Raw genomic sequence first — 24,870 nt, 5'->3', positions numbered from 1 at the left:
CCGAATTGTATACACTACACTGTAAAGTATTTTTAAAATGTTCTAATTTTTTTTTTTTTTTTACCTATGCTGATGTAGGTATATCTAATGCTTACACATAATGAGTAACGTCTTACACGTTATACCTAATAAGTAATAATATTTAAGTTGAAAAAAAATTCAAAGTTTGTCATTTGTAAAAGTAGTTATTACAACATTAACTATTTATTAATGACAATATTGTCTAGTCGTCAAGATAAAAGATAGCAATGGACAAAACAGATTTTTCACGTAAATAAATAACTAATGATATTTTTATCTAACCATTAAAATATGAGGAAAGACATTTTTTATTTTTTTTTATTAGATGTTTTATCCCACGCCATGATACAAAATAATATTATGCAAATTTATTTTTATTAAAATTATTAGATAAAAGGCAAAATCAATAATAGTTACGAAACAATAAACAAAAGTATAGAAAATAAAATTAAAAAATAGATCTCTTGAATGTGTATTAATATTTTACTCATTTAAAAAAGATTCATCTGTATTATATATTTTGTGCACATAATATGAGTATTTTATTAGGACTAAAGTCTACTACACTACTACACCACACGTGTTACAAATTCTTTTAAAATCAATGTTACGATTTTCATTATTTTTAGGTACTTAACCAAAATAATACAACGATAAATGTGAATAGACGTGCAATATATATTGTTTAAAATATTATGCGTTTAATAATTGGTTAATTTATACTAATAAGTATATAACTTATTATAAATATGTATTGTAATGTTTGTATAATATTCGGCAACATTGAAATCAAATAGATAAACATAAACAACATCAATACTACTGTAAATAGTAATAATATTATAATTATTATGAAAAAATCAATATATAAAATATATAAAAATTCGATTTCTTTAAACATAAGTAAATTATCAACTTTATTGTTTATGATGAAAATACAATAATCTTTAAAACTATAAGGCATAATCTTGTTTTATTTGATTACGGATATAGAACATCATATATTTTATAACAATAAAAATCTACAAATTTAAAAGGACGTATAATTGTATAAGAAAACCAAAAACCAAACTACCACGTGTAAAAACGATCATATAAATAAATTGTCGTTTATACTTTTATACATTAATTTAATAGTATATATACAATCACATTATAGAGGAGCTTGAAATTTGTACTATAACGGTTGAGTGCACATTTTTTGGGGTATCACTTGATAGTGGCGTATATTATGTTTGTATATGACATATAATTCTTAAATATTTTCGTTACTTTATACTAAACCTAAATTATGACCAGCACAAAACGCTTAAACACACGATAAACTATATTTGAAAATTCAAATTTATACTTTCGATCCGAGTATGGTTTTTTGGTTTCTCGTTTTAACACTATGATTCCACGCACAACTAAATTACAATAACAAATAATATTAATAATAGTAATAATAATAACAATACCAATAAGAGTAAATAATTATGAAAACGATTAGTATAGCATATATATAAGTAGCTCATCCTTGGGTCAAAGACTTGACGACAATAGTAGTGGCGGTGGTAAGTTCGCAGTCCTTGTCCTTTGGCCATGTTCCTGTCAAGTCGTTACAAATGCTCGAAGGCGTCATGTCGCATTCGCTACCCACGCGATCGGTCTGCGCACATATCTCGTTCCACGCGAAATGTACGTCAATCTCCTCGGTCAGCCGGCTGCACACCACGAACCGTATTACTAGCTTCGACCCCACAGTGGCCGTGACCAAGTAAATTTGCCCACTCACCATCAGTCGCTCGTAAAGGTTTTTCGTCCAGACGTTATCGCCCTACAGATGAACGAAAAATCAATTAATGACGTATCACATATCATGAACGTATTTTATATTAAATGTTGTAATAGTAAAATTTTAGATTCCACTGGGAATTTCAACATAATATTGTTTTTTTTTTTTTTAATATCAAAATTACATTGGCACAATTTTCTATTATATAGATATTTATAGGTAGTTTAAGTTTTTTCAAAATTGTACATTTAAATGAAAAATAATGATTTTTGGTACTTTTACAATTTTAGACAATTTATTTTAACTCAAAAATATTAATTTTAAAAACTATTCAAATTAAGTGATCCATATCAACGTTTATTTTCATTTTCAATAAGACGTATATAACAACTATCGATTTTTCTTTCATAAAACTTTAAAAATAAGTCAAATTTAACAATAATTATAGTATAATATAAAAATTTTGTAATCATCTAGCAACTTAAATTTATTTTTATTAATTATTAGATAACAATGAAATATACATATTAGTAAACGACGAAATAATAATGTACATATTATTAATTTGTATGATATATAATATTTGTGCGAATTTTTCCATTTATTTAAACTGAAGAGTGTTATGATTAACGAATAAACAATTCTTTGTTGAACATCATTTTTTTTTAATTGGAATATAAATTTATGTACGCAACCAATATGTACCTTTAATACATCACGTTAAACAGTATTTATACGTACCTTTAATCGAAAGCAAACCAATCCCATGGTTACCGTGACGACTTCAAACCTCGGGTCCTGTTTGACTAATTTCCCGAACATATCTGCCAAGTGAATCTGTTTTTTAATATGTGCTTGTAGGCCCTCCAAACCATACATTCTCAACACAAACCACATTTTCAATGATCTGAACCTCCGGCCCAAAGGTATTTGCCAATGCTGTAATATAAATATGACCACAGTGTAATATATTATAGTAATTGTATTAAGTATATTATTATACATAAATAATAAAATAAATTATTTAATACTTGTTTCTTCGACATTTTTTCATAATTTACTAATTGTAATAATTTTAGTATGGTTACTATTTTAATTATTTATCAATATATCATATTTCGGATTAATAATGGAGTGCAGGGATTTGTAATGTACTAGAAACTTAAGTCTTAGGTTATCTTAAGAGTCTCAAGATAATATTCTAGATTTCTTAATTTTGTAAACTGATAAATAATTGAGATTATTGAATAATGGTTGAGAAAAAAATGAATTTTAATAATTGACTCCCATACGTTTATTTTACACTTTCGTGAGCTCAGTTTTATTCCTACATATAACTAAATTTAAAAGAACACACGAGCCATGAGATATTACTGAATAGAAATATTTATTTTTTTTAAAAGTCATTTTTTATCAATTATCAAAAATAAATGTAATTATATGCATCATATAATTTCTAAACACATATTCTTTTTTAAAGAAATTTCCAATATTTTAGTAACTGCATCCTAGCCTTTCGATACTTAAATTTAGTACTAAATATATCATTTTAGTATACTCTATACACCATACACTAATATATATTATTTAATTTTTTTTTTCCATTAATATACATAACATTATAGTCATTACTCTGTAATCCGGTATTTTGGGGTCCTGGCTCTGATAGCTGTGCTTTAAGTATACCCGGTCCACGTTGAACGCATCCACCAAATAAGTGGCGTTCTTCACCCACAGAGCCGAACAGTCGAAATTCACTAAGAGCCACTTATGCAAGTTAACGTCAAAAGAGTCCGCGTATTGTACTCCCGCCATCAAATATCTGTACTCTGGTAAAATGAAAGCTGCACCTATTGAAGACAATAAACGAACAACACACAAACATACCAGAAATTATAGTCATTAATAATAATATAATAATACACTGTTAAAAAAAATATTATTTTTCTCAAATAATTCGAAATATTCAACATTTTGTTAATATACATATAGGTATATAATATATTAATATCATAAACCTTAAAGAGTAGGCAAAGTCCACCCCAAAATATATAATGATTAATCATCCTACTATTTATATAGTTTTAGTTATTTAAATTTAACTAATTTTATCCTAAAAAAAATTTTAAGTTGAGAAATTGGATCAACGATGTGGTGTTGAGACTGAAAAAGTTAATTTCATGATGAAAAAATTTGTTTAAATAGTTTTATCCGTTAAGACTCGTTGATTCACAGACATTCTAAAGCTTATTCAATTTAATCCTAATGCGTTTTAGAGTGATCCGGTTTAATCGAGTCCGGATTAACGAGACTTTGAAACTACATATTATAATCTTAAATATCATTTTCAAATTTCCATATTGTTTATATAGTAGGTATATATTGTACAACAGTCGTCGTAGGTAAAGCGGCAGTAGCCTGTGTATACCTGCGTAAGCGGCGTCGATGTGCAGCCAAATGTTGTTTTTGTTGCAGATGGGACCCAGCTCCTCCAGACAGTCGAACGCGCAAATTCCAGTGGTACCCAATGTGGCGACTACATAACACGGTATTAATCCTTTGGCGATGTCTTCAGCTATAGCTTCAGAAAGTATGACTCCGGTCATCCTGCCACTCTTATCCGCCTTGAGCAACCGCATCGGCATCGATCCCAGGAGACCAGCTTTCTCTACACTCGAATTGGACTGATCTATATAAACGCGGTGGGTTTAATTTGTACACACATTTTATCAAACAAATCAAAATAAATTTCCATATATCTCATCATATTATCAATTGTGTTTAATAATTGGCGTTTCCTAAAATGACTTACCAGAACTATAGGCTACTAATTTCGCCTTGATCTCACCATCGGTCAAGCTAGGATCGAGTGCTTTGATCCTCTTTGTCGTACGGTCTTTAGCTGCCAAAAGGCAAACAAACGTGGCTTCACTGGCACTGCCCTGCATGAACCCGACAAAAAAATAATTATTATTATTTTTATTATCATTGTTGCCGAAAAATACAGCCACATATTTATCTTTAGATCAAAACAGACATAACAGAATTATAATTAAATTTTTATGTAAATACCTGAATAATACCCCCACCGGGTCCTTCTGATTCGTTTAAAAACTCTTTTGGCAAGTCCAAGAGTTTTCCAAACCAATTCATAACTTGCACTTCGAGTTCGGTACATGCTGGACTCGTTATCTGTAAAAAATCGTATTATTACTATTATTAGACTATATTTCTATTCCATATACCTAGTAAGACTCGAAGATTGAAAACAATTAATATTAACATTTAACAACTAAAGGAATATAGAACTAGCATATATTTTTGAGCTCTATTAGTGAGTTCAAAAATGACGTTTTAAGTTTTGGAAACTTTCTAGTTAATTACACCCATTTCATAATATTAGTTACGATTCAAACTATGTTTAATATTCCAAAACATTAAACAAGAAACAATTTTCATAGCGTCAATCCGCTTAGAATTTTTAAATAATAATTGTTTATTATCGTTTTAATATTTTAAACAAAATTGAATTAATGTACATGAAATTGTCAATCTACTAAGCATTTGAAGCACAAGGAAGTTATAATTTAATTTTATCGGTGTCCCTTGATTTTAATATTTGATAAATAATTCTTGGTAACATAATATAAACAGATTATATTATGTAAAAGAAAAAAAAATATGAGATTTGCAATAGTTTATTATTATTAAAATATCACACAATACCTATATAATGCAGTATTATAATTTATCTAATAATATCTATTACACACGTTTACCTGCAGATAAAAATAGTATATCATAAATATAGATAAACACTATACATAAGAGTAATTTGTATTTATAGCTAAAACCAAAGTTTGACTTTTTTTTTTATTTATTTTTTGTGTTGATAAAATGGCTAAAAACAATTTAGCCTACCTACTTGAACTTTGACATTTTTAACAGAACATTAAATGTAAAAATAAATAACAACGTTCGACATTTTTTAAGCTATTTTATTATTAATGGTACATTAAAATTTACAAACAAACACCTAATAAATAATTTATTGTGAAGAACGTATATGTTTTGTCTCACAATGGATTTAAAACTTATCTATAATTTTGCTATCAAACAATTCTTACGATAAAAAAGGTGTAAAATATTATAAATTTTAAGAAAAAAAATATATGCGTACAGTCTTACAGTTTTCTTTCCACAAAAAATTACTAATTAAAAAAAGCTATTATTCGACTAATAAACTATTCAATTCTCGTGAGACATTGTATAATATATAATTTTTATTACTGATGTATTATATCATGAATTGATATAATTTATAATTTTTAATAGGGGCATCTGGTATTTTTAAATTATTATTCTTATTTTATTATAATAATTAACTATAATATCATTCAAATATAACTTTTCGAAAAAAAAAGTAAAATATAGAATATAAAATTAAATTAATCAATTTTTGACAGTTAATAAAGTTGCCATCAAAAGATAGGCAAATGAATACTGTTCCGTTGTACATTAGGTATCGAGTGGGTCACTATTATAGAAGTATGTTAAATTTGAATTAAATAATGCATTATTGTATACATAAAATGATTCTGAGCGGAGACAGTCTATCAACCCATTTCATTAAATAGGTATATTTTAAATTTTGTGATATGTTTTTAATCTATACATATTATATTAAATTAATTTATTTTACTTTTTTATTAGAGTAGATTTATATAATTTTTATTGAAAATATTGCGTTTATTATATTATTAGTTTTTAGTTATTTTAGCAATATGTATTTATTTATACTGCAAAATTTAATAAAATATTTTTGTAAATATCTCAAAACCGCAAAAGTAAGTTCATAATATAAATAGTTGTCTTAAAATAAATTAAAAATTTTATTGAGCATAGTAAAACTCATAATAATACTTCACATATAAGGAAACATTTTAAATTTCCACGTATAATACTTATAAATTATAACAAAAGATTAATATCGTTATTCATCGTTTGATAGATAATTTCGTCCAAATTTGAACTTAAAATATTAAAGAATTACATTTCTCTACATATTTATTAGATATTATGGTTTCAATATGAACTACTTATTAAGAATCTTGTATTACATTTTCAAAACTTGAATATACATGAAAAGAAAAGTTTTTATGTACTATTAACTACAAAATAGTTATTTTTTGACAATTTGACAAATTCCTCCCTTTTAGAATATCAAAAAATTTTTATACACACAAAAAAATACGATATTGTAAATTTAAAAACAAAAAAATCTAAAAGCATATATTTTAGTAGTATCATACTTTAGTATTAATATTTATCGTATTTTTCGGTATAACCACGTTGATTTTAAAACCAAGGAGAAAAATGTAAATAAAAATAAAATTTTCGGTATCATGTTGCGATATAATTGTATCATTTTATTATTTCCCAAAGATTAATTGTTCATTTTCAAACAATATACGTCGAAACCCTTTTACCTGCCTTCAAGAAAACGCATTTTTATATTATATAATATATACTTCTTTACCCAAGAAAATCCTATAGATCCAATCGCGTTACACAACATGTCTCCGATAATGGCCGGATAAGAGTTTCCAGTTGGAAAATACGCGTGGAACTGTGGTGAGTTCCAGTGTGTAATGCCAGGCATGATTATTCTCTCCACATCATCCAACACTGTCTTCCAATGTTCACCTTTGATCGGAGCCTCAGATGGTACCATTTTGTACAGATATCCTGGTTTCATGGTGGAGATAACGGGCCTAGAACGGATGTATTTTTTAATTTAAATACAATAATTTTATGTAACACCTTTGAAATTATTCCATTTTTACAATTTTTATGTTCATACGTAAATCTAAACTCAAATGAATAGTTTTGGAATTAATACATTTTATAAAATAGTTATTAAAATAATAGTCCATGATGATATGCTCAAAATATTATATAATGACTATGATTGCTTAAAAATTATTGTAGTAATTACTAATTAACATTAGAAAAAATTGCCATTTCATAATTTTAAAAATTGCCATATTGTTACTAATTACGTCTAAACTGAATTATATACCTATTTTTATATGTGAAATAAAACCCAAGAAAAATTATTAATAATTATTATTTTAAAACATTTTAATAAATCAGAAACAACTAGTTCGAATTTAAATTTAGATATTTAGACATTTTCAAAAAAATGGTAAGTGAGATTTAGAATAACAATAGTAGTTCTTATTTGAAAAAAAAGAGTTTGTATTAGCAAATAAGATACTTCTTGAATGGTATAAAAAAATCTAAGCATCTGATAATATGGTCATTAAGTACCTACTAAAAAATTCTAAAAACCATATTTAGAATAAACTAAAGGATAATAGGGGAGTAATCATGTTTGGTAAGTAATTTTATATTTAGTGACATGATAGTATTTATATGATTGAATCATAGCTGTATACAGATATTATATATCTACAAATTATATTATTAAAAAATTGTTTTTTTTTTTTTACCTTTCTCGGATGTTGTCATTGTAATCGGCGATTAAGTCAATAACAGCCTTTGCGCATATTCTAAATGACTCAGAATCCATTTCTAGTTTATTTCTTAGTTTATCACCATCGACGACGAAAAAAATAATCGTATTACCTAAGTAAAATAACATAATAAATTAGTGTTAGGTATTTAATTATTATTGAAATAATTATTTATGACGTTAAGACAGAATACTACCGTTTCGATTATTGTCGTTATGGTACTTAAATAATCAATGATATAAAAAAAACTTATTTTAAATCGATTATGTGAGACCTACAGGAAGAATAGTAATATACAGAAACACCAATTACGTCGTATTGCGTGTTTGCTCAAAAACCCATCAGCTATAATACACTACTTACCACCTGGTAAGATTTATAGCAAAGAAAAATACTAGGTTTCAATCGCACGTGTGTGCGGTAAAATATTACGATAATTTATCGATTTCAAATCAAATTAATGCATTAACACATCCATCTACAATTTTTTAAGATAATTACGATGCAGCGAGTATAGATCATAATACGTGTGTACATACTGTGATAGACAATATAATAGTAAATAATCCTTCAGATTTGGTTATTAATGATTCGTGTTTGGTGCATACAATTAACTGCAAGAGCAGCTTAAATTCCAACAGCGCATAATACATATAGAAACTTTACCGAGAAAAAAGATGCGCTACTGGTGATCATCGTATTGTTCCTTATAGACTATAGTTTATACAGCGATTTAATTATGTACATACTTATATATAATATTGAAACTTCTTTCCAAGAAAAAATATTAATAAACTTTCAAGGATGTTCATCGATATTGCTTATTGCTTAGTGTCTGCGTCATAACGAAATAGATATATAAATTACAATAATACAAATTTTTGACGAACTACATACATGGTTTTCAGACATGATAATACGTATTGTTATTTTAAGAATCAACGAACTTTATATAGCACTGTGTGTGTGTGTGTGTGTGTGTAGATCGAGGGTTCAAGTGGGTACGAAACATATAATATTCAAAGTCGCGTTAAGGACGCGTTTGGTTTTTGTTTCGTTGGAAAATTTGCGCGATCAATGGACGCACGCAATAACATAATAGTGGGACCATAATAATGATGATACAAAAACAAAATGGAAAAAAATCATCAAGGTCCGTGCGATACATTATAAAAAAGGTTAAAAGAACAGAGCACCGCGCCGACAAAGGGGGTCCAGCCACGCGATGCTGTAGCGTTCTTATTGGACGACGATTCAACGGCAGTCGTTAGATGACATTCGTTATTATTATGATAATATATTACTACAACACAATATTATAATATACAAAAAATAATGTAGTGCAGAGTGGTAAAAACAATCACTAAAAATTTTAATAAATCAATAGTGAGCTATAGTGGTCCCATGAATATGATTTAGTGGTCCGTAATTGAACCATTAAATTAAAAAAATATTCGTGCAACCCGGCATACAGGTATATTAATACAGTAGTATCTATCATTGTAAAACTGATGGAAAGTAATAATGCAATTTTAAGGAGAGACAAACTTAAAAATAAATGTGTATCACCGATTTTTGTTCCATCGAAAAGATTTATACAAGACGTATTTTTATGTAATTTATTTAATTTGTTCGGCAAGAACGAAACAGTAGATAACGAAAAAAATGTGTAACCATAAATTAAAATTATAGAAAGATGTTTAATTAAATGGAGTTTTTGGTACATAATAAATCGTTAAAATTAAAAACTTATTCTAATAAGGTACCTGTAAGGAAATTTTGGTAATGATTGACGATTATCGCATAATTGCGTCGGGGAAAAAACATTCTTGCAATTCAACAATTATAATAATTAGAGATAAGATATTAATGACTTTTGCATTATTTTTTCTTAAATAATAATAAAATGCTAACCAAACTATACATTTTTCCATGCTCCATTGGTTCAAAATAAATAAATTCTATATTATATTTTTAGAAATTTTAAACCATAAACGTATTTATTGTTCTATACCATCATTTATAAAAGTCATTTTTTCACATTTTTCACATTACAAAAGGTAAATTATTGTAATTTTTGTATATTGTAAGTAATTATTCTTAAACATTAAATTTAAAAGAAAATAATACTTACATTTTCGAAAATATTTGTATCATTATTTTTGAAGATTTTTTTTTGTGATTAGATTTTAGATTTACCAGGCACAGAACGTAGTCAAATAGACAGGTACATATAACAAATTACCTATTTTACTTTTACAGACATACGTTTATCAAATATTATATTTAAATGTTACTGTATCGTAGAATGCTAAAATCCAATTAATCTTTTTTTTTTTTTTTTATACCATTTTAAGTTTTTAAGTTATCAACATATTTTTTTTAACTATGTTGTTACTATAATTTATTTTAATGTTTATGTTTGTTAAATTCTATATTATGGCAAGATCGTATAACCCTTCCCTCGCTCACCTCTACCACAACACATTTCAGACACCAAAAACAATGAGGTACCGATTTATCCGCAGATGCTCGTTTTATACACAATACTCGACCATTCCCATTCGACCTTCTATATAATGAATCCGCGTTAATATATTATGTATGTGTGTGTATAATGTTTTCAATACGTGGAACTGTGGTTTCGACCCTTCAAGGAATTCCAGAAGACCGAAGGGATTGAGGATGAAAACAGAGCTCGACGAGTGTCAACGACGTGGTCATTAGTCAAAATCATCTCGACCAGCGAGTCGTGTCTGTCGGTGCGCGATTGATCGACCTCGTTAATGGGGTTAACGAAAGGCGTTTTTATATCGCGAACAGTTTGACTTTTTTCTTTGCATATTTTTTTCTCGCTCCGTTTACCCAACTCCGCTGTTTACCATACGCACATGATAAATATTAAAATGTTACTATAATAATAATTATTGTTATTATTATTTTAATCGTCATCATTATTTCCATCATTTTGTCATCAATCTTTAACGTCACAATCGGTACCTACATTAAAATATTTTAAACCAAAACCGAGTTCACAGCTATACTGGCTGTAATGTCGTGTATCTTTAATCTTATTATGGTTGATTATTGTTATCGTGATATCATTTATTAACCATGATCTACTGGAAAATTTCAAAGCTGGACTAAGCTCAACTTATTGACATGACAAACGTATAGTTTTAAGCCCGGATCAAGAGTCAAATAATTGCAATCTAGTCTGCGGACGAGGTCTTCGTCGAAGCGTTTTAATTTTTCATATTACTTACACCAAGCAGTAAACGCCTTTTCTCGATCGTTACAAATGGATCGAAAACCGTATTAGTTAAACTTTTTAAAATTAAACAACATGACACATTTTTTTCTAAATCGTTGATTTATCATTGAACTCAAATTTATAAAACACCGCGATACCGTAGTGACCAATCTCGAAACTATTGTACGCTGTTTATGATAAAAAAAAAATGATATAAAACCAAATGAATATATTAATTTATATAATATTATATAGACGTGTATAGATACATATAAATATAAAAATAATATGTAGTTAATATATAAGTAGGTGCCGATACCTAATACGTTTTTAATTGCATATCAGTCTGTAATATACAAATTTATTAAATGGTTTTGAACTATTAATATTCAGAAATGAAAGTACGTGGCGGGTGGGTAAGCGTTTTTAAATATAGTTCTGCAAACAACTAAAAAATCGTTAAAAAATTTACGAAAAATTAGAATTTCTACGCAAATCCATTATTAAAAATGCAATATGCGTACTTTTTGTCATTTCAAATTTATTGTGAGTAAACAAACTTATAATATTTTGGAATGTTAATCAACAATAGAATATTAATGATTAAAAAACAAATTACAACCAACAAACTTACTTTTGAATAAATATAATATAATACACACGCTAAACGGTATATTATAATGTATCTATTGAGGGTAGATATGATGCAGTTGTTAAAATTTTCCGATCTCACTTAATCGAACATCTGCACCATTAAACTGTACTATCGGAACGTCCGAAAACAAATTGTTTAGTTAACCGCTCAAAACGCACACCGAATCACTAATAAATAATAATATAATATTAAAATACTTTAAAATATAATATCCAACACACGCGTTTCTATCCACAGTACACCACTTTCTATGTCCGCGTGTCTCCGTATCCCTCCTTCTCTACATACAACACATAAAACCCGTCCCACTTTATGCGCTGTCATTTTTCTATTCACACTTAACACTATATTATAATATTATAATCTAATGTCTAAAATTTGCATATAACGCCATGCCATCATTATTAAAATATAATATACATTATTACAAGCACGACGCAACGTACAACTATATAATAATAATAAACAATAATAAACGATATGCTTTTCTCGCGTATTTTCTTCTCGGCCAACACATTTACTCTATTTCATCGAAAACGAATACGGATCTTTGCGTGGTCAATAAACAATTAATAGATTTAACTTGTATTCATTCTTGTAAAATAAACCTATTAAGAACATTCGAGTAATAGTATTATATTGATATTATGAAATAAAAATACAAGCCTATGATTTTATTCACAATCATGGTCGTATATTGTGTTGTTTTGTTTAAGTATCATGTCGATCACGATATGATTTTAGGTATAACCTATCTGAATAATTATTGAATATTTGATTTACTAGCTTATCGTTATATATTATAATAATATGATATAATTCAGAAAGAAATCGAGTTATCACGTATTCAATATTTATAGTTCCTATTATGAACTAAAATATTTTGGTTCGTGGTTTACACCATAAATTTATTTTCATTGTTTCTACTATACAGTCATCTAAATATGAAAACACTTCTTATATAAGCAAACCAAGCCATCGGGCATTGTCTCAGTTGTCTGGCGGGTCATTTCGCCCCTAAGTAACAAATTATAGATCCATATTCTAGAATTGATCGAACTTGAGAAAAATATAAAATACAGCAATTAGGGTTCCAAAAACTCAAATACGCATATGGTTATATTATAAATTACATTTATATGTTCAGTAAAAGAGAGATTACTAGAAAAAATAATACCGAAATCTTCAACTTGATTTTTAACATTAAGCTTTTCATCATTTATTTGATACGGTAAATTCAATTTTTGTTTACTTCTTGTGAACATTATTTTGAAACATTTATCTGTATTAAAACTAAAATTATTGTCTATACAACGTACATTAAGCTAATTAAGATCATATTGTAATTTATTGTAAAACAAAATACTGTCATCAGTACCTAGTTAATATTGGCATATACATTTAAACTATAAGCAAATAACGAACATTTTCAAAAACGAAATATTTGATTTAAATCGTTCTACAACAGAATAAACAATAAATGTAAAAATTACCACCTTGGGGCACATAAGAAGTAACATTTATAATCGATAAAATTGAATATTTTTATTTAACTTGTTGGGTTTGATTGGATAAATAAGATTTAAGTCATGACAATATTGAATCACAAACTCCAATAATTTCATGTTTATTAACTAAAATATTTATATTATTACAATGTCAAATATATTTTTAATATCAGTGTACACTGCATCGATTTGAGAGCCATTATTAATTAAATGGACTAAATCAGAGTTAGAGACCATTAAATTTATTAATGTATCTCTCGATTTATGGAAGCCATTTTGATTGTTTACTAATATATATTTAAAAATACTAGAAATTTTTGTTTTGAAAAGTTTTTCAAACAGTTTAGGTAGGACGCTCAAATAAGAAATAGGTCGATAATCATTAATAAAAGCGCGATTATCGGATTTAAACACTAGATAAATGAAACTGGTTTTCCAAAGATCGGAAAAAACTCCTGAGAACAAAAATAAATTAAATAAATAATGAATTTGATAGGTCATATGTTATTTTTGGGATTTGATCAGGACCCACTTTTAAATTAAAAGATAGCTTACGTATTAAAGAAATTAAAAATTTCAGAAACAGAAAGTGTGCAAGAAAAAAGATCAATAATGTCTTTGTTTAAAAATATGTTATGTATATTATCAATAGAAAATACCTGGCTAGAGATATACTATCAGAACTAAAGTAGTTTTTAAATACTTTAGCAATACTGTTACAACCGTACGCAGATTAATCATACAGGTGCATATTGTTAGGATCTTCCAGTTAATAAAAGTAATGATCTTCATTACTCTGTTTTTAATCCTTTACGAATTTCAAAAAATATTTTGGGTTATTAATTAAGGATAATTGAGTTCGTTTTAAATAATTTATATACCTAATAAGATTTAGCAAGTAATTTACATTTATTTTTTAGTAATGAAAATTTAGTGTACAACTTTTGGTTTCCTGTCGATTCAAAAGCTTTATGTACTTTTTTTTTCTATCAATAATTAATTAACGTAATTCACTAAAAAAATTGTTGGAAACTTCGATTGACTTACATATACTTGTTTAGCGAAGACATTTTTTATATTTAATAGTTTATGATAGAAATAATGAAGTTCTATATTTATATCGTTTGTTAAGTACATATTAAACCAATCAATACTTTCTAGAATATCATTGACTATCAAGGAATTTATGTTATTATAGTTATAACATCATGATTTTGAACAATAATTTACCACAATTTTTATGACGTTACTTTGTATAATGCATGGTGAATGATAACGATCTATTAGTAATATACTTACTATCATCAGAAGAAAACAAAATTTGTTGAATTATTAATAATGAGGACCAAGTCTAGTTGAAATCTGAATTCGTTTACTTTGAAAAAGTATTTAAAATACTAATTGAAGTACTTAAAAAGCACTTGAATACTTTTACACAAGTACTTAATAAGACTGATTTAATTTTATCTCTCGATGTTGAAGGCCGTGCGATTATGTATAACAAAACGCGTCGTTCAGTTTTTAATTTACTGCGTCGCTATTGTATGAAAAAGACGATCTATCGTAGGTATAATGTGCTTGCTCTATACATTATAATAATAATATTTCATGTGATATTTGAATGAATTATCAAAAACCATATACTTTATATTAAAATAAAAAGAAAATATCATTATGTACAAAATTAAAAATAAATCGTTTCTATAACCAGACTTTTTATTTGAAATTTAAATTAAAAAGTGGCATCTTAAACATAAAATTAAATAGAAAATAGTCAACTAAAAAAAATATAAGTGATTTTATAAAATGATTGAATGATTCGTTAGATAATTTTCATACAAATTATAATAATAATAATGATAAACATTTTTTAGCTGCGGTGTTTACTTACAACTACCAAATATTCTATCAGTATTTTATTTGCGTAAGGATTCCCGTCTTTCCGTGATTGTTTTATTTTTTTCCCGATAATAAAAAAAAAAAAAATAAAAAAAAAAATAGGATTTATAATTTTGATCTCTCTGAAGTACTAGTTAGATTCAAGTATCTATTCAAAACCACCCTCAAAGTTGAAAATCTATGCATTTTATCAACTACTTATCGTGTACACGTATACAAAAAAATACACGCATTATTATAAAACATTAATTAAAATAAAACATTATTAGATTTTCACATTTTTCTTAGCTTAAATTATTCGTAAAAAATGACTAGGACAATAAATTGTACGTTAAGGCTCGCTATTTCATTAAATTTAGATGTATATTAATATATTATATATTATAACTAATTAGGTATATGAAGCATAATGAATGTTTATTTATTGGAAATATTATTACTATTATTGGTTATTATTTAATATTTATAGATACATTGTAACTAATTAAAGTAAATGTTAACTATAGTACTGTAAAAGTACAGTGATATAATGTTATAGCTAATACAAATTTCGTATTGTACACATGACTATATTATTGTTAGGTAATTTCGTAAAAAAATTCTAATTATTTTATTTATTTAAAAATTTAATTTATATTACCTATTTAATATTATAATATACACATCTATAGATTATGACTGCCAAACGCATAACTTAATATATTAGGTTTAATAATAAAAATAATGACATTTAATAAAAGAATTAAATCTTTAGAGCCAAATCAAAAAAAAAAACTTCATTTACCTTGATAATAAATTTAAAATACACTTAAACCATCAAAAATCAAAACTTGACTAAGTTGAAGCACTTTAATGAACAAATATTTGATGTCTAGCTGAATCTTGCTATGCGTAGTGCACTTACGTATTAAATTTAAGTTAATAAATTGTGTCATTGAGCTAATACTACAATCACATAAAATATGAGCACAACCAATCTTTAACTTTCTTTGCATTTCCAACAAAAAACTAAAATCATTTTAAGACACTGTTAATAATTAATTATCTATATGACATTCATTTTTCAAACTTAGTCATTTGGAACTTAAGTTCTCGTGATCCCGGGTATGTTTTTTTTTACTTGGTGTACTTATTAAGAAGAGGCTTGTTGTATTTTTTCTTTAATCCATAATCAGTGGCCAATCTTTCTAATAAAAAATATTAATATTTTATCGCATTTTTTATTTTTATTTTTTGAATAATTTAGTATTATCATCGTTCAGCTACATAATAACGACAATTAATTGAAAGTGAAAGCTTAATTATATATATATAACTATAAAATACGGTACACAAATATTTAAAAATTATAATAAAACATTGACGTTTTTGACATTATTGACGTTGATTGTGTACGTGTATCTTTTAATCATTATATTATCAATACTACCTTTACGGTAAAACCAATAAATTTTTTGTTTTATATACAGAATGATTTACCAAGCATATTCACCCCTTTTTTTCTAAAAAAATGCAGTTATTCAGAATCTGATTTTTAGAATTTTTAAATAAATACAGAAACTATATTTTCAAATCCATGAAATTTGTACTACTTAAAGAGTGCTCTGTGGTGATATTAACTTTTATTCCTCAAATGAAAACCATTGTTTCGAAAATGTAGATACACATTCAAAATTAGAATGACTAATTTTTAAACTATTTAATTTTGTACACTAAAGATAATAGGTTCACTATAATAAAGGGCTTGGAAAATATGAGTTTTATGTTGGATTGAAGCTGTAGGAATTAATATTAATTTATCAAAATTCGTAATTTGTAAAAATGATACAAGTATAATAAACAGTAGTTATAAAATCTATTTTATAATTTTGTATAGCCATTTTTAAGGACTTAAAGTAAAAAAAAAAGTTTTTCATTTTAAAAATAAAAGTTAGAATCGTTATAAACACTCCTTGAAAGTATAAAAAATCTTAAAAACTTTTAAAATAATATGGTTATTAAGTATATTTAAAAGTTCAAAAAATCAAAATACATTATTTAATGAAAATGGGGTGTGCACTGTGCATGCTTAATGTATCACTCTGTATTTAAAATAATAGCAAAAATTTATTTTCTAATTTTCTGCATGACAATAGTTATTTACAACCATATTATTATGCATATTATATTACACACATTGTTTATATTTTTATATAGAATTGATAATCTATAGAATACCTGACACGTTTTTTCTAGTGAAGGAATGTTCAATATTATTATTCAGATTTCAAACTAACTAAGTTTATAAAATTCCTGCACACATTTGCATAGAATGTCTATGGTATGTAAGACAGTGTAAAATATAATTTTTAAAATCATAATTTTTTTCTACCAATAGTATCTATTTGATGTATTAAATTACAATTTAATTATTCATGCGTAATTCGCGTATTATAATTTATCATTACTTTTATACCTTTGTATTACTTTACGTTTTTTATTTTGAGTTTTTAAACTAGGTACACTTTTAAATAATTTCGCTTAAAAGAGTGCAAACGTCTATAGTAATCTTTTAAAGATCATTAAATTTTTTGAAAAATTTACCCCATAAGATAAATAAAAAAAATAAAACTAACTAACAAGAATTTGAAAAATAATAAAACTAGTTCTTGCATACAATTAATAATTTTACATATTATATCTAATCATAACACGCTAATATAATATGGTTTAAAAAAACGCCGTTATAAAACCTTTTATCGAATTCGATAAGATAATAACATATAATATGATGTCTAACAATTTTATATTATATTTTTGAAATACAATTCAAAATTATTCGTTGGGATAAACTATAAAACTGTAAATTATAATGAAACATTATTGTTATATTATTACACCAATAGCAATTCAAATTCTTTATATGAATACAACATAACGTGCGTATTAGTATAATAAACGTATATTTATAGTTGAACCAAAACTGGGAAAAAAATCTTGTAAGACCATAATATAACAAATCTCTATCACAAATATTATATTTATCATCATCTCAGATTCACCAAATTTAAATTTTTGAATAACAGACGTAATCATTGTATAAACGACGTGAATATTATAAAATTTTATCATGGATATTTTTTGTAAAACCCATGACCGATAAACATGTAAATTGTGAAGACAGTGGTCGTACGGATTTAAATATTAATCGCAATATTTATAGAACGTACTATCAAAAAATGATGTTTCAAAAATATTTTTAAAATGCAATCGAAGTGAGATTTTCTAGACTATCTGACTCTAATTATATATCATAGATGTTAGTTACGATTTGTCTATTTTAATTACATAATTTAATTTTTACATAATATCTATACTGTAATCGCATTATTGTTTAATATTTTTTTCCGTTTTAAAAATATACTTATCGTACTTTTTTTATAATAGCATGCCGCATAACCATTTTATAATATTCAATGTAAAAACAGATAATAGCTGATAGCGATATTATATTAGTATATTACATAATTATTGTTATATTTCTATCATATTATATTATTGCTATACATGCGTATTTCTAATTATGTTACAAAATGTACAACGATGATTATTCGTATTATTTTAAGTGTTAACGTAATGTTTATACATGCGTTTTTTTTTGTTCTATAATATAGGTATAATGTAAGTCATGACGATAGTGATATTTTTATTTCGTTTTACTGAAAAAATGAGCGCGACTCACGCGAAACATTTTCCATTAAATTTGGTGAAAACAAAGAAAATAAATCCACCAATATAATATAGTGAAACGTGTGTCAAATATTTTAGGTGTTTTCGCTGCATCTGACGTGTTTCAAAGAAAAACTAATGAGATGAGCAGTTACACTTACGCATGTTGTTAGCTATAAGTCATACAAAATATTAAAAGCCGTACAATAGGTACTGTAATAAAATTAAACATAATTATTGTTCTCCGTCCGTTTCAGTTAGTACCATCATATTATATAACTTAAAAATAGATTCCACAAATTAACATCCTTTCGAAATTTTTTTAACTATCTTAATGTTATTTAATCTTGTTCTACGTTTTTGACGATCGGTTACAGTAGTGTGTGTTTATCTTTATTGTAAGTCCACGTAATATTATTTTTCTCAATACAAAATAATTGCAGAATTATCCAACCTTATAATTTAAGTTTTATTTTTATTTTGGTTGACATTTTTTTTTTTCGTTTTATATTTTAATTCCTATCACTTGGCTTAAACAATATTAAATTAACAATATTTTAATAATTATTTTCGTTTATATTTAAAAATTATAATATACCTATACTCTAACCTAACGGGTAAAGGGTGCCCACTACCTACTATTGAAATAAGATATTTAAAACGACATCTATGTAAAAGTTTTTCATTTATCTATTATTAGGATTTCTGACTAGGAATAGAAACTCTTAGATACAAGTCACGGCGCCACATGTCCATTTAACATATCTTATTTTTATTTTTTATATTATTTAATATAATAATTGTTAGATGTTAAAAATGATTTATAATTAACTAACTTTTATTTTTTATGCAATTTTTAATAGTAGATATAGATATAATGTATAATATATTTTATATTAAACAAAAATAGCTAAAAAAAATACCTCTAAAATTAAGATAATTTAATTAATTTATGATTTAAAAAAACGTATTAAAGCCTTTTTAAATCAGCATTTTTTTGGTATACTTGAGTAATTTTTTTTGAACTAAAAAAAAGTATTATTGTATAAATATATAAAATTAATATATTTAAACCTCACTTGAGTCACTGTAGCGTTTTAAATAACCACTAATATTAAATACAAAAAAATAATAATCATAAAATATTGTACAGATATAATTAAATACACTTAAATAATAATAAAAATATAATGATATTAAGTACTCGTATAAAAATAAACATATAATAATATTAGGTTCTCTATAATGTTAAAATAAATAATTAATAAAAAATATTGTACAGATATAATTGAATATAATAATAAAAAAATAATATTTTTGTTTATTTGTTGTTACACATATTAGAACTACACACAATTTAAAACGCTACAGTTTGACTCAAGTGAGGTTTAAATATATTAATTAAGTTTATTTAATTATATTTGTACAATAATACTTATGTATTTTATAATTATTAAATTTGTTTATAATATTAGCGAACGTATTTAAAACTCTACGGTTTTGTCCTTACGATGAAAGTCAGTATACGGTTTTGGCGGTTTTGCCCAAATGATGTTGGTCATAACTAGGTTTGCCCGGTCAAAAGCCGAAATATGACATTTTGCCCAAGGATTGTGGGCAATTCGCGTTTTGCCCGGGCATTTCTGAGGTTTGCCCGATTTCGGCTTTTGCCCGTAACATATACATTATACACTACCAGTTGTTATAGTATGTTTTTATCCATAATAATATTATAATATTATCAAGTATGAAACGCTATAAGTATATAATTATTTTAAATTTTAATTCAGAATAATAATATATTTTAGTTTTTAAATGGGTTGATATCTGAGAAAAATTTCTTATCTATTTTATAATTTTTATTCTGTAATTTTTTTGTTTTTTGGACTACCTATATGATTTTACAATAAAAATGTGTAAAATTTTTATTGCAACATAATTTGATTTTTTAGATACCTAAAACATAACCGATAATATTTTAATAAATAATATTTGATATAGGTACTGCTAAAAAATAAATTGCTTTTATTATTGACAATCTAAAATTTTAAATGCTCAAGTTCCGAATCACATGATACATGCACATGTTTGAATCACGCGAAAATTAAAGTGACAAACATACCTACAATTATTGAACAGTGACAACACATCTTAGGGATACATAATTTTCGTGTATTGGAATAAATCATAATAGGTATATGGTATTTTATATTAAGTATAATATTGTGATTTCAAATGACATGCATATTTCTATTTAAAATCAAAACGAGATTACTTTTTTTAAAGCCAGATTAGTTTAAAATGTCACACCTTTCAGTTCCCGAAAATAAGACTGGCGTACCCGCATTATTTATGTTTACATCTAGTTTTGGTAAGCATACTTGTAAATCGTTGAGTGTCCTACCATAAATATATTTTATATTTTTCTGATCGTTAATCCGTTTCTTCGAGCAACAAGATTGTCTATTGTAACGTTATTGTCGCGTAAATACCTCTGCAGTAAATATACGCATTATATAATATCTGCAGACCTACTAAAATAAACCCTGGTACATACTAACATTATAGTATGTGCATTATTTAGCATTTTCTCTTTTTTTTCGCCTTAAGATTTCGTTAAAATATTTAAATTTGTCTTCGTGTTACGCGATGAAACTGTAGTCTGTAGTGGTTCATCTAATCTAAATGTAAAACACAACTATTATACAATGTGTGTTGTGTGTGTACAACTTTACTACACGCATTCGATCATCGCACTCATATGCAAATATACCTGGTAACACGATGTAATGTAATATATTACTGCATTCGGTGTAGTGTTTGACAACCGTAGTATTATATTATTATTCAGCTGAATGTGAAAAGAGTACAAAGGATAAAAGGATGTTGGGTAGAGGAGAGTTTGTGAAACAAATTCCGCAAAAAAATGTACACTGTACAACGATGGGGAGGTGTATACCATTTATTATTTGTTTAATGAAAATTATTAACGGTACAATAATATGGAAGTTTATAGTCGAAATGTGTATGAATAAATAAAATAAATAACTCGTATGTAAAATGCGCGTTTATATAATAACACATTTCTTAAGCCAACAGCTAAAAATTTACGAAAATCATATTTTAACTATTTATACCTTTTATAAATACAAAGTGTATAAGATTTAACTACATGATAGTATAGCCTTCCAATTGAAATTAAAAAAAAAAAAAATGTTCTAAGATCCGAATAAAATCATGCTTTTTAATGTTATACGTTCAAACGTTGTATACGTATATCTACAGCCGTTGTACTTGTAGTCCAAATTATCATATCCAAAATTATAGAAGAGAGAGAAACAGATTTGGCGTGTATATTATAATAATATTTTATAGTACTAACATCAACAAATAAATCGTCTTGAGGCAGCTTTATATCGTCAAAGATAAACAAAATGGCTGTATATAAACTGCGGCAAAAAAAAAAATTAAGATTATATAATCTGCCACAAAACCGATAAGATACATCATACAAACTGCGGCAGTTTAATTAGATACCTATTGTATTATTATTTATTTATTTTTTTATTTTTTTTTTTTAATTAAACGATTTTTTTAAATAATTTTTAATATAATAATATTTTTCAATTTTAAAAATTGGTTTTTCTTTAATTTTACACCTAATACTTTAAGAAATACTAATAGCTGTCATAACACGTAATACGTATTATACCTAATTAAACAATAAACGTGTATAAGTATATAAAATAAATTGCCACAGTTTATATGATGTATCTTATCGGTTTTGTCGCAGATTGTATAATCTTAATTATTTTTTTGCCGCAGTTTATATATCGACTTTTAGAAAAAGGTAAATTTTGCCGCAGTTTACCATCTCCCAACAAAATCGGAAATCGATAATGATAATACTATAGAGAGAAATGTAAAATCCTCACTATATTTTGTTATCCTTGATCTGTAATTTAAAAAATTGAAATTCGACCAAAAAGTTTAATACAGTAAAACCTGTCTTATGCGAACCCTTGATAAGACGGATTCCTGTTCTGTGCGGAAATTTTTTATGGTCCCGGCAGATTTCTATAGTTTAACATAGGATTCAACCATTGATAAAACGGAACTTGTTTTACGTGAAACGGAAAGCTATATTTTAGTCCCGTAAATCATATTATATACCTTTAACAAACGGAAAAACACATCATAAAATGAACAAAAATATGTTTGATGCCCACATTTATTTTGCTACTAAACAATATTATTAAGGTCAGCGATTTATATATATCGATAGATAACTAAATTTTATCTTGATTCTATAAATTAGGGTTTATTATTGTCACCGTAGTCGAAGTTTACCTGTCGTTTCGTATCGTCTTACCTACTTGTTCTCACAATGTCTAAAATTTGTTTAAGTTTAAATGAAAAAATAAAAGTAATCGAAGAAAGTGAAAAAGGAAATAGTGTTATTATAATTATTTACTAAAAATTAAAATTTATTGTAGCCTATGATATTTATTAATTTTTAATATTTTTATTTTTACTATTGACCGGAAAATGTTACAACTTTAATCGTGCAGTATATTGTAACTCTATAGTACGGAATTTTCTGTTTTATTCAGTTATAAGGAAACCTGCCTAAAACGGAAATTTTTATTGGTCCCGTGCAATTCCGCACAAGATAGGTTTTACTGTATTTGAATTTGTGTATATTATATAATATAATAAAATAATATATATATATTCGTATTTATGTATAACATGGCTTAAAATATGGTTTTTTTGATAAATTATCTTAAATTCTGGTATTTAATCAAGGTATTTAGAAAGGAATTCATTTTTATTTATCTACTATAATTTATATAATTTATATTTTTTAGTATAAGAAAATATGTTTATCAAAATTAAGATAAGGGATAACGATTATATTGAAATATCATAGCCCCCAATGGTAATTAAAAAGAAATATTATACCCTAATAAAATAAAGTTAAGTGTTCATTGTTACCTCTGTCAGAAACAATATAGTTAATTATCCTAAAATCACATAATTTTATTTATTTTTTTAAGAAATATTTTATACTCTATTTCCTTTTTGAATTTTTTTCAACTATTTAGCTCGATATAACATTAAAGTTTGATAATTATTTTTATATTGGGAAATATTTTATCATTATTAATGCATATTTATAAAATGATTCATAATATTTAAGTTAACGCAAACTTTTAGTACATTGAACTTTAATCTGTGTATGTGAAAATATCGATGATTATACTTGTATATTATAAATTTTTACATTAAATATCAGTTACTTTAATACAATTTTATTGAACAAAACAAATCACACATACATAATTAGTTTTATTTAGGTTTTGTTTACTATAAGTACTTTACGCGCTGTTCCACGCAGTATTATGACAAACAATATTGATGAGTATTAGCAAACTTTTAATGAAAAAAAAAAAAAAAAAGACAACTGAAAAGATTTATCATCATCTGCATTATCTATTATAAAACAA

At 25.8% G+C, this 24,870-nt stretch overlaps 1 protein-coding gene across 2 annotated transcripts in view; it reads right to left on the bottom strand.

Moving 5' to 3' along the window:
• Window positions 1-1,010: 1,010 nt before the first annotated feature.
• Window positions 1,011-24,870, bottom strand: part of LOC112604071 (aromatic-L-amino-acid decarboxylase-like) — a 34,229-nt gene continuing 10,369 nt past the window's right edge. The window contains exons 1-9 of one of the 2 annotated variants that reach the window (XM_025352937.1): window positions 12,225-12,427; window positions 8,314-8,449; window positions 7,338-7,572; window positions 4,871-4,990; window positions 4,611-4,740; window positions 4,227-4,487; window positions 3,431-3,648; window positions 2,540-2,737; window positions 1,011-1,840 (exon numbers count right to left, since the gene is read on the bottom strand). In XM_025352937.1, the coding sequence (XP_025208722.1) occupies window positions 1,535-1,840; window positions 2,540-2,737; window positions 3,431-3,648; window positions 4,227-4,487; window positions 4,611-4,740; window positions 4,871-4,990; window positions 7,338-7,572; window positions 8,314-8,393 (1,548 nt within the window). In that variant the 5' untranslated portion in view covers window positions 8,394-8,449; window positions 12,225-12,427 and the 3' untranslated portion in view covers window positions 1,011-1,534. Of the gene's footprint in view, window positions 1,841-2,539; window positions 2,738-3,430; window positions 3,649-4,226; window positions 4,488-4,610; window positions 4,741-4,870; window positions 4,991-7,337; window positions 7,573-8,313; window positions 8,450-12,224; window positions 12,428-24,870 lie in introns of those variants that run through there. The other variant, XM_025352936.1, reaches the window with a different exon arrangement.

This window comes from Melanaphis sacchari, unplaced genomic scaffold (assembly GCF_002803265.2).
Source record: "Melanaphis sacchari strain LSU unplaced genomic scaffold, SCAv2.0 Contig119_pilon_pilon, whole genome shotgun sequence".
In the NCBI taxonomy this organism is placed as follows: Eukaryota; Metazoa; Arthropoda; class Insecta; order Hemiptera; family Aphididae; genus Melanaphis; species Melanaphis sacchari.
The sequence above is the reverse complement of the archived record's forward strand: the minus strand, read 5'-3'. Positions and strand labels throughout refer to the sequence as shown.